General features: G+C 44.9%; 1 protein-coding gene across 1 annotated transcript in view; it reads left to right on the top strand.

Moving 5' to 3' along the window:
- LOC113800590 (ankyrin repeat and BTB/POZ domain-containing protein 2) overlaps positions 1-13,477 on the top strand; it is a 25,733-nt gene extending 12,256 nt beyond the window's left edge. Inside the window, exons 3-19 of the mRNA XM_070122475.1 lie at positions 1-74; positions 4,124-4,387; positions 4,522-4,760; positions 4,888-5,146; positions 5,298-5,440; positions 5,608-5,795; positions 7,344-7,612; positions 7,949-8,071; positions 8,206-8,471; positions 8,651-8,795; positions 9,038-9,328; positions 9,571-9,765; positions 9,961-10,198; positions 10,320-10,525; positions 10,708-11,001; positions 11,247-11,429; positions 11,691-13,477. The exon at positions 1-74 is cut by the window's left edge and continues 1,299 nt beyond it. Coding sequence (XP_069978576.1) covers positions 1-74; positions 4,124-4,387; positions 4,522-4,760; positions 4,888-5,146; positions 5,298-5,440; positions 5,608-5,795; positions 7,344-7,612; positions 7,949-8,071; positions 8,206-8,471; positions 8,651-8,795; positions 9,038-9,328; positions 9,571-9,765; positions 9,961-10,198; positions 10,320-10,525; positions 10,708-11,001; positions 11,247-11,429; positions 11,691-11,891 — 3,578 coding nt within the window. The 3' untranslated portion in view covers positions 11,892-13,477. The remainder of the gene's footprint in view (positions 75-4,123; positions 4,388-4,521; positions 4,761-4,887; positions 5,147-5,297; positions 5,441-5,607; positions 5,796-7,343; positions 7,613-7,948; positions 8,072-8,205; positions 8,472-8,650; positions 8,796-9,037; positions 9,329-9,570; positions 9,766-9,960; positions 10,199-10,319; positions 10,526-10,707; positions 11,002-11,246; positions 11,430-11,690) is intronic.
- The last annotated feature ends 4,023 nt before the right edge of the window (positions 13,478-17,500 follow it).

Genomic DNA, 17,500 nt, shown 5'->3' with positions numbered 1-17,500 from the left:
AGCTCAAGTCGAAGCGGCGGAACATCCTGTCGTTCCCGCACCACCTCTCCGTGGACGAGCTGCGCGTCATACAGGCAAGTGGGCGCCACACGTTCTAGTTCTAAGGGGTTTGGACGGGTACCGGAGGCAGGACGCTGGCTGCCATTTGGGTCTCGGTCAGTATTACCAGTATGTGCGCCGAGTAAGTTATGTAGGTTATCTTACCAAGCGAGTCGCACAGCATGCACTTTAGTAAACTAGTCTAGTGGGGTCGGGGTAGATTTACAATCAACACCAAATTACAAGTCACGTTCATGCTGCTAAGAATGATGCCCCAGTTCTCAGGAGCTAAAATTCAGGCTAACAACTTTGCACTGGAAATACTTGCGGTGGAGATCGCGCGTTCAGCTAACTACCAAGGTCTTGATCCTAAAGCAAGAGAGTTGAAGGCCCCTATGGCTGAGGGCGTGGCTCTCTCCGCATGACTGTAGGCACGGGGAGATGGCTCGCTCGAGCATATTGAGGGCGGTATTAGACTTATCAGATTTCGGATCTAGTTATCTCTTCCGCCAACAGCTAGGCGTCCTCCCTGCTTTCTTGGAGAATCTGAACTCTTGATTTGCTTTAAAGATTCACTAAATGTTTCGATAGTCATATACCAACGGGATTAGCATTACTTTGCATAAGGCCTCTTTTAAACCCATAGAATGCCACCTGCGATCTTCCGCTGTGTCTCGCGAAACTGACACCTCCGCGCCATGACGTATGTGCCGGATTCTCCCTGCTTAGGTCAGAGGTCAGGCGAGGGGAGGCAGGGGTTAAGTTTGCGGAGCGCGGCCACCCGTAATTAGGCGGCGATAAACCATTCGCATCATAAGAATCGGGCGAGGAAGAGCTCGGAGTTCACCTCGGAGTAATGAGCACACGGGCCTCTTTGGGACGTCGCCAACGCGCACTTACCTTCGAGCCGATTACACGCATCCATCTTGGTTTATGTTCGGTCGCAAAACCTCCGATCAAGACCCTTTTTTTCCTCCTGCGTGGATCACCGACACCTTCCCGGGCGCGGAGGAAGTGAGTCGGGCAGAGTCACACCTGCATTAGCTCTGCGGTTGTTCCCTCGCCATAAGCCCACCATTAGGGGCGCTCTCGTGTGTGCCACCCATCTCCTCGGAGTGTCGCGGCGTCCTTTTAATTAATGGCACTCCGCCCCCGATGCCAGGGTATGGACGTGACGCAGGGGGCGAGCGGGGAGGGTGCAAGGGAGGCCCATGGGTCTGCAATGGGGCGCTTCCCGTCACGCGAAACCCATTCCCGGCGGAGGAAATAGGAAAGCCGGCCGTCGCGGGGGAGGGGGACCACATGCAACTCTCACTTGGCGAAACCTACGTAAAAGTAATAGCAAGGGGAATAAATGAGGGGTTATTACGGTGCTCTGTATTAAAGGGGTGTGATTGCATGGCCTTGGCACTCGGGGTGTGTGGCGCAGCGTGGGTTGTTCGATTTAGAACGTATCAGATTCAGTTAATGAAGGAAGTAGATCATGACGTTTTTATCATTCGTGCTCTAGCTTACAAAAAAGTAATAATGATAAAAAGTAAATCATGATATAATAATAATGATAATAATGATGATGATGATAATGATAATAATAATGATAGTAATAATAATAATAAAGACAATGGTACGGGGCAGAAGAAGAAAGGCGAACAGACAAACAATAAGGAAAGGGAGAAGGAGAGAAGGAGAGAGAGCCTCTCGGGCGCCGATTGGCAGCGGTGCCAAACGAAAAAGAATAATCCGGCGATCTCGTGCAGGAGCCTCGTTCATCAGGCGATGGGCGGCGGGCGTGAGGGAGCCAGTCGCTACGCCCCCCCCCCCCCCCGCCACTTCTCGCCGCGAATTATGGCCCTTTAATGGACTTCCACACTTCGGCCGCACACTTTTTAGCGTGATAATTGGCCATCCGTTGGGGATTGGGAGACTTTTTTTTTGGAAAGTGTGTGGGTGGGTGGGTGGGTAGTTTGAGCTTGTGTTTGTTTGTTGGTGGGGGTTCCTGTGTGTGTGTGTGTGTGTGTGTGTGTGTGTGTGTGTGTGTGTGTGTGTGTGTGTGTGTGTGTGTGTGTGTGTGTGTGTGTGTGTGTGTGTTTGTGTGTGTGTGTGTGTGTGTGTGTGTGTGTTTCTATCTGTTTGTATGTCTTATCTGTTCTGTCTGCCTATCTACCTGCCCGCCTATCTGTCTATCTATCTATATATCAGTGCGTGCGTACGTGTGTATATATATCTGTCCATGTGATAGCGAGTACTTAGCATCTGTAAGTAACCCCGCCCCCCCCCCCCTCCTGCCTGCTCCCCTCTCCCCCGCCGCCCAGCACACAAACGCACAAGCAGCTTCCCCCCCACTCCCCCCCCACACACACACCGAAGAACACGCCACACACTTAACGACGCCCGTATGCAAACGAGCTGCGTCCCGTCACCGTGCGTGTCGGGAATGTTTACACTTTTGGGAGTCCTTCGCCACCTCTGGGCCGCGGGACCCGACGTGGCCTGCCGTCTGGTGACGACGCGGCGAACTTCTTCCTCGCGTCTGGACACCCGATGACCTTGTCTGTCTTGCCGCTGCGGGTGGGTCTATGTGGGTCGGGTTCGGGGGGGGGAGGGAGCTGCCTCTCCGGTCTGGGGATGTGTTTGTGTTTGTCTGGATAGATGGATAGATGGATGAATAAATAGATGGGTAGATAGATAGATAGATAAGAGGGATAGATAGAGAGATAGATAGATGGATAGAGAGAGAGAAGCGAAATAGAGAGATAGAAATATAGAGAGATAGAAAGAGAGATGATAGAGAGATGATAGATAGATAGATAGATAGATATAGATATATAAATATGGATAGATATAGATATATAGATATGGATATATATATATATATATATATATATATATATATGGATAGATATAGATATATAGATATAGACAAATAGGTATAGAAAGATATATAATTGAGAGAGAGAGCATGAGAAAGGGACACAGACAGACAGACAGACACAGACAGACAGACAGACAGACATAGACAGACAGACAGACAGACACAGACAGACAGACAGACACAGACAGACAGACAGACAGACAGACACAGAGACAGAGACAGAGAGAGCGAGAGAGAGAGAGAGAGAGAGAGAATGAGAGAGAGAGAGAGAGAGAGAGAGAGAGAGAGAGAGAGAGAGAGAGAGAGAGAGAGAAACTTCCTTGACGGAAATGTATAGAATTCCAACATAATGAAACATCTCTTCGAAAATTCCGATCTATCTTCACCTTCACAACACACAACCATCTCGACTACGGTGGCTTTTCATTCATCGGGTGTTTTTTTTTTTTTTTTTTTTTTTTGCGTTGTGAAAATTAATTAGATTCTCTTCTATTCGGATAATGTTGATTGATCGACCAGATTGAATTAGTTTTTTTTTATTTTTATTTTTTTCTCGCTACTTTTGCCAGAAGATATGAGATTCATAAATATAAATCGGATTATCACCCCCAAAAAAAAGAAAAAAAAAAAGAAAATAAAAAAAAGAAAAAAAAGAAAAGAAAAAAACACAAGGACAAAGAGATAATAGGCGACTTAGGCCTACGTCCGCTCCAGGTGTCGGCATGCAATCGGCTCATGATATATGCGTCGGGGTGTTTAACTTGCCTCGGGCTCACGGCGTGTTCACACTGGGACTTAATAATGTTTGATTTTTTTCCCTTTTTGTGGCTGGATTTGATGTGTGTTTGACTTGGAGATGAAGTTTTTTTTAAAAATCTTTGTTTGATCTTTTTTTTTTGTTTTGTTTTGTTTGCGTGTGGAGGGATTTTTTTTTTGGGGGGGGAGGGTGGAAGGGGGGAGGGGAAAGGGGTTGCGTCGTGTTGTGTGTTACGTGTCTTGTAATTTGGAGCGGGAAGGCGTGATGATCTGACCTTGGAATAAGTTTTAATTTTTTATTTATTTTTTATTTTTTTATGTCTAACAAGTTCGTGGCAGAATATTTTTTTGAGGATTTCCCTGACATTTAGACTGACAGGAGCACCAGCTCCCGGCGTCACCTTGCCCTTCGGGTGACTTGCTTAACTATTCTAACCTCCCCCCCTCCTCCTACAGCGCCGGCAGGACTCGTATGGCGGCGGGTCGTCCTCGGACGAAAACAGGTCGTCCGGCCACGCCTCCATGTCCGACGGCCACACCTCCTCCTCGCCGCCCATCGACTCGCTGCCGCGCCACGACCACCTGAGGTCCAACCTGAAGGTGGTGCCCGAGGACGAGCGCCTCTCTGCGGCCGTGACCTCGGTGGCGGCGGGCTACAAGGGCGCGGGATCCGGCCGGCGAGGTCAGCCCAGGCCGCGCCACAGAGCCACGCCCTCCAAGGTAAGGGGACGAGAAACTTTTTCTGTTCTGTCTTTCGTGAAATTTGATTTAATCAAGGACGCGAATCGGCGGATCGCTGTCCGATGAGGCCAGATGGCCGAGCGAAGGGTTAATTAGGACGCCTTTTATTCCAGGACGACCTGTCCCTCCCGCTGGAGAGCGCCAGCGGCCTGGAGGACATCAAGCAGGCCATAGAACAGCTGACGATGCGCTCGCAGGGCTCGAGGACCAGCTACTCCACCTCGACGTACTCCTCGATGTCGGGGTCGGAGGGCGAGCCCGTGCGCCGCCTCATGCGCCACTCGTCCCTCGAGACCATCAACACCAACGTCACCGCCGCCGACGAGTTCGTGTGGGTGGACTCGCACAACAGGTGAGGGCGATGCGCGTTTGTCCCTTCGATGAGGCTTCCTGGAAATTACCCGTGTTCTCCACCTCTCTAAATCATTTGCCTCTCTCCTGCACGGCACTAAACCCTTCCCCCTCTCTCCCCTCCCTAGACTGGTGGAGCTGCAGCAGCTGCCGTGGAGCAACCACGACGTGCTGCGCGTGGTGCAGCAGGGCCGCGTGCGGGAACAGCTGGACCGCGTGAGCATGGAGGCCGTGCCCAGACTCTCGTACCTTCTCCAGAGGGCGCTGGTGCGCGTGGCCCGGGAGGCGCAGAGGCTCACCCGCCCCCTGGCCATGTGCAGCAAGCAGGAGGTGTCGTCCGCCCTCAAGATCGTCCTCTCGCCCGCCCTCGCCGACTCCTGCATCAAGGTGGGATCATCGCCCAAGATCGCTGTGTTGATTTAAGTTGCCTCATCATTAATTGACTTTCTATACTTATTTTATAGTTTCTAGAATATAAACACATTTCTTTATTGTTTTGGTAGTTCTTTGATCTAACCACACTCCTTTGGCGTCCCAGGCGTGCTTGCGAGCCGCGGCCATGTACACGGTGTGCGGCGACCAGCTGCGGCAGTCGAAGAGCGCGCGAGCGGGCCTCAACCTCTCGGTGGGTCGCTTCATGAGGTGGATGTGCGACGTGCGGATCGGGAAGTTCATCCACGAGTGAGTCGGATTGCTCATTTGTTACGTGAATGGTTGGATTAATGTTATAAGCGAATTTCTCAAAGAGTAACTTATGTTCAAGCCATTTTACCAACAAAATTAAAAAATAAACGGAACATTATGCTAGTGTTAGACCTCCTCCTAACATAAACTACCCCTCCTCGCAGATACGCGGCCGTGTACCTGACCGCCGGGATGGAGAACCTCCTGGAGGAGATGGTGCTGCAGTGTCTCCCGGCGGAGGAGGACCACATGCTCACCGCCAGCGTCTTGGAGCACGCCATCGCCAACAACGGGGACCTGTGGGGCCTCCTGCAGCCCTACGCCCACCTCAACGCCGGGAGAACCGCTACGGGTACGTCCTCGGATCCGGGTTTGGGTGCTGGGAGGGAAGGAATATTGGTGTTAAGACTTAAAAGGGTTAATGTTAGGGGGAAATGGAGGGACGTCTGTTTAAGGGATTCAGGGCTTCCTAGGATAAACTCCTGACAGCTTATGAGTGAAGGTAGAATGATACGATCGTAAAACATATTTACAGACACACGTTAAGAATAAATAAATAGGCAAATGGTCATAAACATAATAGCAATAACACCAACACCAACAGCCTCAGTAACAACGAAAGCCAAAACTGAACAGGAAATATCTCTCTCTGAGCACGAAGTCTCTCTCCCGGGAAGCCTCGACTCCTTGGCCATCTGAAGGCGGCGTCCTCTCGGCCCTCAGGGTTTTAATTAGCCCTCGTTTTAGGGTCACGCAGGACGGTCATTATTAATAAACTTATTAAGGCTCTCTCGTTTTGATTTATTCGCCGTTAATCTGTCATTTATTCGTTGCTCCTGCTTTGTTCATTTGCTTGCGTTTCTTGTCGGTTTTCTTTATTTTCTTTATTCTTTCTTTTGTGTTTCGTCTTATTGGTTATTTTGTTTGTATCGTCGTTTCTCTCTCTCTCATTTTCCCTTTCTTTTCTTTTCTATTCCTTTCTTATGTCTTTTATTGATTCCTATATTCTCAGTCTTTTTTCCAAATCAACATCTTTCTTTCTCTTTTTCGTTCTCTTTCCTCTTTCATTTCGTTCTTCACTCTCATCTACACCCTCCATTCCTTCCCTCACCCCCCTTCCTCGCACGAACAAAAAGTTTAGGAAATTTAAATAGATAAATATAGAAACTTACATACAGGAATAAGAAGATAAATTAATAAAGTGAAACAAATAACAGTGAAGGATTAAATGAAAAATAAGTAAAACAAGTAAAAGAGACCTTCCTTCACCTCCTCCCCCTCCATCCCCATCTCCTCCCCTCATCTCTCCCCTTCACCCCCCCCCCATCTCCCCCTTCCCCCCATCTCGGGATATAAGTGAAACATCTTCAGCGGAGAATCGCTTGTTCAACACACGGGCTGAACGGCTGAACACGCACCCACGACACTGATGATGGGCGGGGCATGGGCGGCGCACTCACTGTCTCGTGTTGGGCGTGGGCGGGTTAGTGGTCGAGTCTTGACTTCCTTGTTGAGAGTTCGTGGGAAAGGGGAGGGAGGGTTGTTGTTGTTGTTACTAGGTGATGATGATTGTTTTCGTCACTGTTGCCGATGTTGTTATTATTGGTATCATTGTTATTGTCATTATTGTCTTCATTATTACTGAAATTGTTATTACTATTATCATTTATTATTATCATTATTCATTTATGAGGGAGTGTTTGTGTGGCTGTTAGCGTTGGCATTGTCATTCCTGGTGTTACTTGATGTAATTATTCGATGCAGATTTTAGCGTTATGACGTGTTCGTCTATTTTATGCCACCACTCTTGGCTGTCAGTTACATAATGGTTCCGATGAAGAGCCTCCGGGCTTCCTAATGTGTTTGGAGCGTGCACTTGACCCCCCCCCTCTTCCCGCAGGCGCGCTGTGCCTCCCGCGGTGGGCCAGCACGGCCAGCATCGAGGCGGCGTCCGTGAGCAGCGCGTCCACGGGCGGCAGCCGGTCCAGCGGCGCCACCACGGGCTCCTCGGGGGCGTCGGGGGCCTCGGGCTCCTCCGTCCCGCCCTCGGCAGCCAACGACGGCGCAGGCGGCGGCAGCGGGGCCTCCGGCAGCAGCAGCGGCCCGCAGCCTTCGAGGTGTTCTTCGAGCGTGACCCTGACCCCCGAGGAACACTCAAGGAGCAGCAAGGTAAAGGTAACCGTATCTCCCGTGTTGTCGAGCTCGCCTCTCCCTCCTTGCCCTTAAGGGCCTTCCTGGGGTTTCCTCTGGGCTTTCTGCTTCGCTTCAGCATTCTCGGGGCTTTCCTTGACGGGGAGTCCTGGAACACATCACTTCTCTTTCTGTGATTTCAGTGGCATATCCACAACTTCTAACACCTGGCGTCTGTAGTGTAGCAAGTTTCACTGCTCTCTTTTCTCTGCCTTTAAATGATATGTTGCTTATAAAATGCTTCAATAACAGTACAAGGCTGCGCATGAATGACTCCAAGGCCAAGTAAGCATATGTGCCCGTCCTTCCCGGCAGACTCTGGAGCAGTCCCTCCTGACGACGTGCGTGGGCTCCCTCGCCGAGCTGAGCGAACTGCTGGGGCGCGTGGCTCCCCACCACCACCGCGCGGCCAACTCCTCCTCCCCGACCCGCGCCCAGGTGAGTCGCCCTGCCTCCTTCTGCGTTCTAAAAGCAAGATAGATGTGCATGAATATAACTGAAAGAATAGCTTAACACTTCATGAAACACAAACAAAAGCAAACACGATGGTAACCGTGCCCTGCCCCCCACAGGTGACCTGGGGACCGTCCGCCCTGCACGCCCTCTTCTACTTCATGCGCTGCAGCCAGCTGGAGCACGCCGAGCACGCCTCCCGCGCCCCCATCCAGGAACTGGTGTACGAGCGCCCTTACATCGTGCTGCCGCCCCTGTTGGAGTGGGTCCGCGTGGCCACCGCCCACACCGAGCACAGGCACTCCACGGTGGTCGACAAGGACGACGTCATGCAGGCCGCCCGCCTCCTCCTTCCCGGCGTCGACTGCCCCGTCAGGATGATCGGGTGAGTCGAGGAAGCGGCTACCATTGATTATCGGATTCTTCTTGGCTCATGATATGCGTTGTGCGAACCTCACTGTTATATATATGCCACTCTGGATTTTGTTACAGATACTAGTCTCTGGAATCAATAGGTCTCTTTTTACTAGTCATCCTCATTACTCTTTATATTTTCCCTCTCAGGTACGAAGAACTCATGTGCCCGCGCCGACAGCTGGACGAGATGGAGTGCGCCAAGAAGTTCAAGGTGGACCTGGCCTTCAAGATGCTCTCCTGCGGGCGCTATGACCTGGTGCCGCACGCCCTCCAGCTGCTCCCGGCCACTAAGGTACTGTAAGAGGGTGGTCTGTAACTGCAGCCTGATTGCATCTATCAAAGTCAATCATATTTGATGCTGATTGCTGTATTATCATTTTTTTGTTATTATTATTATTTTTCTTTATTATCATATTTCATGTATTTAAGAATAGTTAAGATACTATTGTCTCTTAAGGTTAATAGTAATCAAACAGCTACACTGGATAAGACTGCATGTTACCTGAAAGTGACCGCCGCCCTTTCCTTCGACAGGTGAACACGGTGAACGAGTACGGGTTGACCCCGCTCATGCTGGCCTGCATCCGCGGCGACGAGCCCATGGTCAACATGCTCCTGGACGCCGGCGCTGACGTGGACGCCGAGACGCCCCCGACGGGCCCCGCCTACCTCATGGCCAACCCAGAGACGCAGCACTGGACGGCCCTCACCTACGCCGCGATACATGGTCACATCAACCTGGCCAAGACGCTGCTCGAGAAGAATGCTAATGTCGAGGGAGGCGCGAGGCTGGCCGAGGAGAAGTGCACGGAGACGCCGCTGCAGGTTCGTCGCGGTGGCTTGCTTGTCCTGCCCTGTTCTGTTTGGGGGGGAGGTTTTGTTCTGACGGAAAAGCTTTCAAAGTTTGTCATCAGTTTTGGAAAAGGAAACTGACACGCGTTTTAACAGGGGGTCTTTATGATCTCGTAATTAGATAAAGACAGAATTATCATAAATCTTGGCTATCTTAATGATTTTTTACGGTTTCTGATAAAGGAAAAGCAAATAACCCTCTCTCTCTATGACAGGTTGCAGCTGCCGCAGGGAACACCGAGATGATGGCTCTCCTGCTGTCCTACGGCGCCAACCCGTATCTGTCGACGCTCATGAAGGACTCCCTGTGCTACTCCGGTGCTGCGCAACGAGGCTGCTATGCTGCCATCGCCGTCGCTGCGGCTCACGGCCAGAGGACGATTCTTCACAAGCTTCTGTCACAGCCTCAGGTACGCTTTCAGTCGACAGTAGGAAAGGCGAAGAAAAATGTCTATTGTGGTGCGAGTTTTAGTGCATTTCTGCAGTTTGATGCTTCTGTTAGTTGTTTTTACCCTATATAAATGAAAATACATGTAGCAACCTTTTTTAGCGACATTATAATCTTATCAACGAGAAGTCATAACACAATCCTTCGCCATTTTCAGCACGCCTCAGCGCGGGAAGTCCTCTCCCTGGAAGAGATCTTGGCCGAGGGCGCCAACGGGAACACGTCGGACCGAGATCGCCGACCTGGCCGCCAGATGTGCATCGTCGACGACCCCTTCGGGAGAGGTAGCCTCGCCTCCTCGGCCTCGGACTCCTCGCAGGTCCTCAAGCTCACGAAGCAGCAGATAAAAACCCTACAGGAAGCCATGTACCACTCGGCGGAGTCCGGCCATCTTGGTAAGGAGAATTTCTCGAGTTGCCAAGTTTTGATTCAGTTTCAGTTTATAGATATTCTTGCTGACTTTTTTCAAAGAAGTGTGAGAGATTAAAGGGCATTGTTCCGATCTTCTCTTTGCAGAAATGACGCTGGACTTGCGAAATCTGGGCGTGCCGTGGACGCTCCATTGCTGGATGCACACGCTGGCCACCGCCCACGAACACCGCCTCGAGTCCATCATTGATCAGCTGTTGCAAGACTTCCTGCAAGTCTGGCCGGATGATTACTCGGCCCAGTTTGTGGACGAGTGCTTGCCGCTGCTCTTCACTATCTTCAGATACAGCAAGGTAACAGACAGTACACATAACAGTTTCATTTCATAAAAGATGAATTGGTGTTATAGTCCTAATGAAAAATAACTAAATTTTGCACAATCTTAGTAAAACACTGTAAATGAAGATTCATCCTTAACCAAATATGAAAGACCCTGTAAGTAATACTTACTCTGACCCTCATCCCTCACCTATAGAACGAAGGGACGTCTCTCCTGCTCGCCGACATCTTTTCCTCCTGCTACGGCAAGGAGGCGATCAAGGAGATCCGCGACACGACCATCTCGGGCGGCGCTCGCATCGACCCCAAGTTCGTCAACAACCCCGAGCTGTCCGACGTCCAGTTCCGGGTGGAGGGGCGGGTCTTCTACGCCCACAAGATCATTCTGGTGAACGCGTCGTCGAGGTTCAAGCAGATGCTGAGCTCCAAGTTCTGCGAAGGCAACCCTCCCATCGTGCAGATTCATGACATTAGATATGACATTTTTGAGGTAAAGATTTGGTCTCTAGAGTTGTAAGAAATATCTTTGATTTGAACACATAGCATCAAACTTTTAATAATTTAGGAAATCGCATTAGTGGGAAATATCTTAAATTAGAACACATTGTATTAAACTTCTAAAAAAAGCAGAAGTGGGAAATATCCTAAATAAGAACACACTGCTTCAAACTTTTGATAATTAAGAAAAACAATGATTGGTTATCCTAATGTTTTTTATTCTCTCTCGCACAACAGCTCGTGATGCAAAGCCTCTACAAAGGAGGGTGCGAGAACCTAGAAGTGGAGGCCGGCGACGTGCTAGAACTCATGGCCGCAGCGAACTTCTTCCAGCTGGACTCCCTTCTGCGATACTGCGAGTCACGTTGCTCAAAGCTGGTTCATTTGGATAATGTTGTGTCCATGTACATTCATGCTAAGGTAACGTCAGCTGGTTAATTCTTGATTTTAAAGTCTCTCTCCTTTTGGGGATTAGTTTTATTATGCAGGGCAATTTTTAGGAGCTGAAGTATATTCTGTTTGATTTCGATAATGTTCTTGAAGATCTCTGCCCTATCTGTAAACACTTTTTTTACCACTGTAAATGACATCCTAACCAGTTACAACCTTAAAATTTACTTGCGGGATGCACACCAAATATCCTTGTTCAAACAGGCAAATGACTTACATAAACTCCCACAGGTTTATAACGCCGTTCAGCTGCTGGAGTACTGCCAGGGCTTCCTGCTGCAGAATATGGTCGCCTTGCTCACCTTCGACGACTCGGTGCGACGTCTCATCTTCGGCAAGAAGCTGCACAACCACGACGTTCTAGCAGGTCTGCTGATCACCCTGCAGGCGCGCATCAAGGCCCGCTCGTCTCCAAGAGCAGGCAAGAAGTGAGAGGAGCAACGTTATGGAAACGGAATCCTCGAAAAAAGCAATTGCTCATAGCCTCCTGTGTGAGAGCTGCTCACTCTGCAGGTTGCGGGGTGCAATGGCTCCTGTAGTAGGACGAAAGCAGGCGAAACGTGATGGCATAGACTGAAGTTCTATCATCATGTTCTGAAGGCAAATGATCACAAGATTTCCATACTTTACTTTGGGTAAACAAAAGAATTTCATGGACTCAGATCATCTGCCTTCAGATTATGCTAACAATCTGTGATTAATTCTTAAAAAGCTTTGTTCAGTATTTACACTAACTATACTGAGTATAAAGTTTGTTACAATGCGATGTACTATATCATGAAAACCACGTGTTTTAGTGGAGTCACCAGGCTTGTACATAAACAATGATGGCATATCTGACTGTCCATAATATAGCACTTTTGCTGTGCATAGTTCATATATGTATATACACACCAGGTAGGAGTATGCCCTGCTGTCACAAAGAGGGAGGTGACAGCGTATGGCCATTTACATAAGAGTATTTCAAATTTAAGGATGTAAATTCGATGATGTACAGAAAATGGTTGCGGGTTTCATGACATCCTCCTCGAGGATGCGGTTTTCATGATTATAGATTCTAGTTCGAGTGTAAACTAAAAGAGAACGCGCCAAAACCCAACCTCAGGTTGCAGATCAGGAGTTGATTTTTAGGATTACAAAATCAACTTTTTAGTGCTAAACAAGTTTTGCTGCTGCAAGATTTTACAGATCTTCACAGACAGTTGAGTGCCTATCAGTGACCTGACAGACAGTCCAGTGCCGTGGATTTTGTGCCAAAACTTGTGCCAATATGTGTTTTCATAAGTGCTGCTGATAAGATTTATTAAGAAATCCCGAAACAGAAATGTGAAAGACGAACACAGCTGCAAAGGAAAGTGATCCGTGAAACATTTCTGAAACTGACCCAGTGTCCGAGTGAAAGGTCTGTCTGCTCAAATATCTCCTTAATCACAGTAGTTTTGTTTGGTGTATAAAGAGGTTGCTTTGAAAAGCACGCTCGGAGGAGGAGGAACAAAACTGACTTTTACTGGTGCTGCGTTGTACATGAACTCATTTTTCTAGGATTGAGAACATTGTTCCATTCGCCTTAGACATAGTGCAAGTTTGGAACAGAAGCTAGCAGTGTAATCCTAAAAGAGAAGGAATACCAGTGACAACCAATCAGGAATATTATTTGTTATGCTTTGTTATTTTTTTGTAAATTTATTATGGACTTCTGTCAATGTATTATTATATGTCGTACATTTGTACTTAATTTTGACATAAGTATGAATGAGATTTGTGTTTTTTCCACTACTTTTTCTTTTAGAGGAAACATATTTAATACATAGCTAGATGAAATTTCAAAAGTATCGCCTGCGTTTCACTGAATAAGCAGTTTCATGTGTAAAAAAACTTTGTTGTGTGATTATTTTTGGATTTAGAAATTTGGTAACACAAGTATATAATTGAGAGAGAGAGAGAGAGAGAGAGAGAGAGAGAGAGAGAGAGAGAGAGAGAGAGAGAGAGAGAGAGAGAGAGAGAGAGAGAGAGAGAGAGAGAGAGAGAGAGAGAGAGAGAGAGAAAGAAAGAGAGAGAGAGAGAGAGAGAGAGAGAGAGAGAGAGAGAGAGAGAGAGAGAGAGAGAGAGAGAGAGAGAGAGAGAGAGAGAGAGAGAGAGAGAGAGAGAGAGAGAGAGAGAGAGAATCGTATTCTATCCCTTTTTTGTATTATAATATTCTCACAAATTCCAAAATAGTCACGAGCAACTTACCCACTTTACTGACTACTGAACACTTCAATATAAGTGTTCTTTAGTTCTCCCAGGAGTTCTTTTTAGTGCAATATTACGTTAACTATTTAATCCTTTTCCATTGCATTTACTTCCTAAAGATAAGTATGTTTCCTTCACGAGATTCAAACAATAAACAAGCCAACTTTTTGCCTCCGTATGCTCATCCCTATACATGTACAGTACCTTGTCCTTAGTCACAAGACCGTCTGGATGGTGATAATGATTAACGATCGTCTAAGTATAAGACCTTAACCTTTTATGTGAAAGAGAAGAATGATTAGTTTCGTTTAGTCACCGAGTCAAAAGATCAGATTCTTTCCTTTTGGAATTGGTAGCAAAAACATTTCACTTTATCGAGAAGTCTCTAGATAAGAGGAGGAAAGAGAGACCGCAGGCAGGGACAGGGACGTCTCGTGACGAGGCCTTGCAACAGAGCTATTCCGGAACCCCCCCACCCCCACTGTTGTACAATACCACTACCTCAGGTCTACTTGTGTCGTCCTGTGTGTTTGTTTATTTTTGTTGTTATTGTTCTCTGTATATATTGTTCACTGCCAGCTAGAATTCTACAAGTGCCAAGCAGTTTTCTTGCTTCGTTGACGCACTGGATTTGACAAGTGCTCAAGCATACCTGTTAGCCCTGCTACACAAGGCAGTTTGTACATACATATAGCAACATAATCTCCAATTATAGTTTAATGATTATATTTCATTTCATTTGAATTGTGTAGTATATAGTTTTCATTTTTTAAAAAGAAATTCGACAGCCTTTTTTCTATTCACTCTTCCATTGTTTTCTCATTACTCTCTGCATTTTGCTCTACATAACTTAAGGAATTTATAAATAATGAGACAGTAGTTACTCATTACATGCAGAACAACAGCAGCAGAAGTACTATAGATTTTTTTTACTGTTCACTGAATGAAGTGGTACATAAACTTTTATTTCTCTTCTGTTCTCCCCACCCTTTAGAATGAATACAAAATATTATGCACGTGCAGGGTTTTATTATATACAACATTGTGCGTGTGCTTGTGTGTGTGTGTGTGTGTGTGTGTGTGTGTGTGTGTGTGTGTGTGTGTGTGTGTGTGTGTGTGTGTGTGTGTGTGTGTGTGTGTGTGTGTGTGTGTGTGTGTGTTTTATGTATGAATGATTTACGTATGTAAATGCGCGCGCACACACACGCACACACACACGCACACGCACACACACACACACGCACACGCACACGCGCACGCGCACACGCACACGCACACGCACACGCACACGCACACGCACACGCATATATATGCATATATATATGCATATATATATGCATATATATGCATATATATATGCATATATATATGCATATATATATATATATATATATATATATATATATATATATATATATATATATATGCATATATATATATATATATATATATATATATATATATATATATATATATATATATATATATATATATATATATATATGCATATGTATATGCATATATATATGCATATATATATGCATATAAATATGCTTATATATATGCTTATATATATGCATATATATGCATATAGATATATGCATATATATATGCATATGTATATGCATATATATATGCATATATATATGCATATATATATATGCATATATATATATGTATATATATATGCATATATATATGCATATATATATATATATATATATATATATATATATATATATATATATATATATATATATATATATATATATATATATATATGCGAAAATTATATACACAGCCACATAAACCCTTCCATGTATATAAAGTGAACACAAATTAAGCCCGACACGCGATTCCCAAACAACGGAAATTCATCGCAGTCATTATCGCACCTCTTAAGAGACAAGCGGATCTGGCAAAGAAAATAAACACAGACATAGTTACCAGACACACAAGAGGATTAAGATCTTATATATATATATATATATATATATATATATATATATATATATATATATATATATATATATATATAATCAACATAAATATATAGACAAGAGTGATGCAGGTTCTCTTTAATTTCGCGAGACATCTTAAAACTCTTTTATTTTAAGTTCCTACATTAACTTTCTAAAATCTCAGGTTGCCTCTCCGCTTCTTTCTCTTTTTTGCGACCCCCCCCCCCCCCCTACAAAAGATACATTCCATCTAAATATTGATACCTTTATATATTTATTGATTTCTCATCCTGTTTACTTTTTGGAGGTGAAAGACTGATCTGTATATTTTTTTAGATATCTTCGTCGAATATATTGGTTTTATTTATTTACTTTAGACGAAATTAGTATTGGAATATTAGCTTATATCTGGAAATTACGTTCTTGCAAAGTGGCATTGTGTAACTTTGCAAATGCAACTTATATTACTATTGGATGTACCACTTTTTCTCTCCATTGAGAACGCTCAATACACAGTTCATTCAGAACTTTCATACAAAATGTCTGGCACTCCACATCTTAGGTTAATTTCATTATTGAAAATAAATCCATAGTTTCTGTTTTTCATTCTCTTACTTTAAGGTTCCATGTAAAGTTATTCTAAAAAATATAATTTCAAGAATTACTGTAAATTCAACAATCCCTTTATTTCCTTCCTGCTATTTCCCCCTTTACAAGCAAGAGTAGGTATGCAATTATTGGTCAGAAATGGCTGCATGTGTACAGATTACCACCTACAGTTCAGAGATAGTGGGCCTTGGTGTCAGCACAATGCTTTGTCCGTGAAAGTGGATGATGGACCCTCGTAATGTCTGGGTCCAAAAAGCCGTTGTTCTGTCTGCAAGGCAATGCATGAGGGCAGACTAATTTGCTGTAAGTTAAGTGCTGTGTATACGTACCGTCCAATAAAATAACCAGGATAAACTGCGGAGCTCTCTTATTAACCTTTATGGGTATTAGATTTATATGGGGGTAGCATTTGAAAGATACGGATGTTAATATTATTAGTATGAGTTTCGAAAGCAAAACTCAAGTTAAAAAGCAGTATTTTATTAGGATAAACTATAAATGTGAATAACAAGAAAGATGAAGTCAGGCTGAGATGATAAAATGTGTACTTGAATACTTACTATTAGCCTTTATATAGTAACAGTAAAGCGTATTATGATCAAAGCTATTAAGCATAAATATAAAAAGATAATGGTCTTAGGAACAATGAAAGACTTAAAGCTATCATTGTCGTCCGTGTAATTCTCTAGCACAGCACTGGTAATAACATAATCAATAAATAATGATTAAGAAAATAATAATGACGATAACAACCCCACTGCTATAATGATTATGATAAAAACGATAACTGGCTATATGAATAACTAACACTCCATTAAAGTCATGTCGATAATATCATTGATTATGAAACTAAAGAAAAATTCCTTTAGGAATTCAAAAAGATTAATAATGCTAATAATAACCATAATTCCATCAGTAATAAGGATAATATAATTGAAGTGAAATAATTTAGATAGGTGACTGAATTAGACGATATGAAGAAATGAAAATGATTAACATGCAGATAAAGATTTTGCTAAATCAAATAAAAAGAACAGACAAAAAAAGGAAATGGATAGAGAGATAACTAATAAATAAATAAAACCCTCTACGGAGTTGCTTCCACATAGTAAGTTTTTCGTTCTCTATCCACTATCAATGGATCCTAAATATGTTATTATAATTTTACTCATATTTATAACATAAATTGTGTGAATTACCTGCATTCTAAGAAAACAACTGTTCATTTCAAGCACCAAA

The sequence above is a fragment of the Penaeus vannamei genome, chromosome 6 (genome assembly GCF_042767895.1).
Source record: "Penaeus vannamei isolate JL-2024 chromosome 6, ASM4276789v1, whole genome shotgun sequence".
Classification (NCBI taxonomy): Eukaryota; Metazoa; Arthropoda; class Malacostraca; order Decapoda; family Penaeidae; genus Penaeus; species Penaeus vannamei.
The sequence above is the reverse complement of the archived record's forward strand: the minus strand, read 5'-3'. Positions and strand labels throughout refer to the sequence as shown.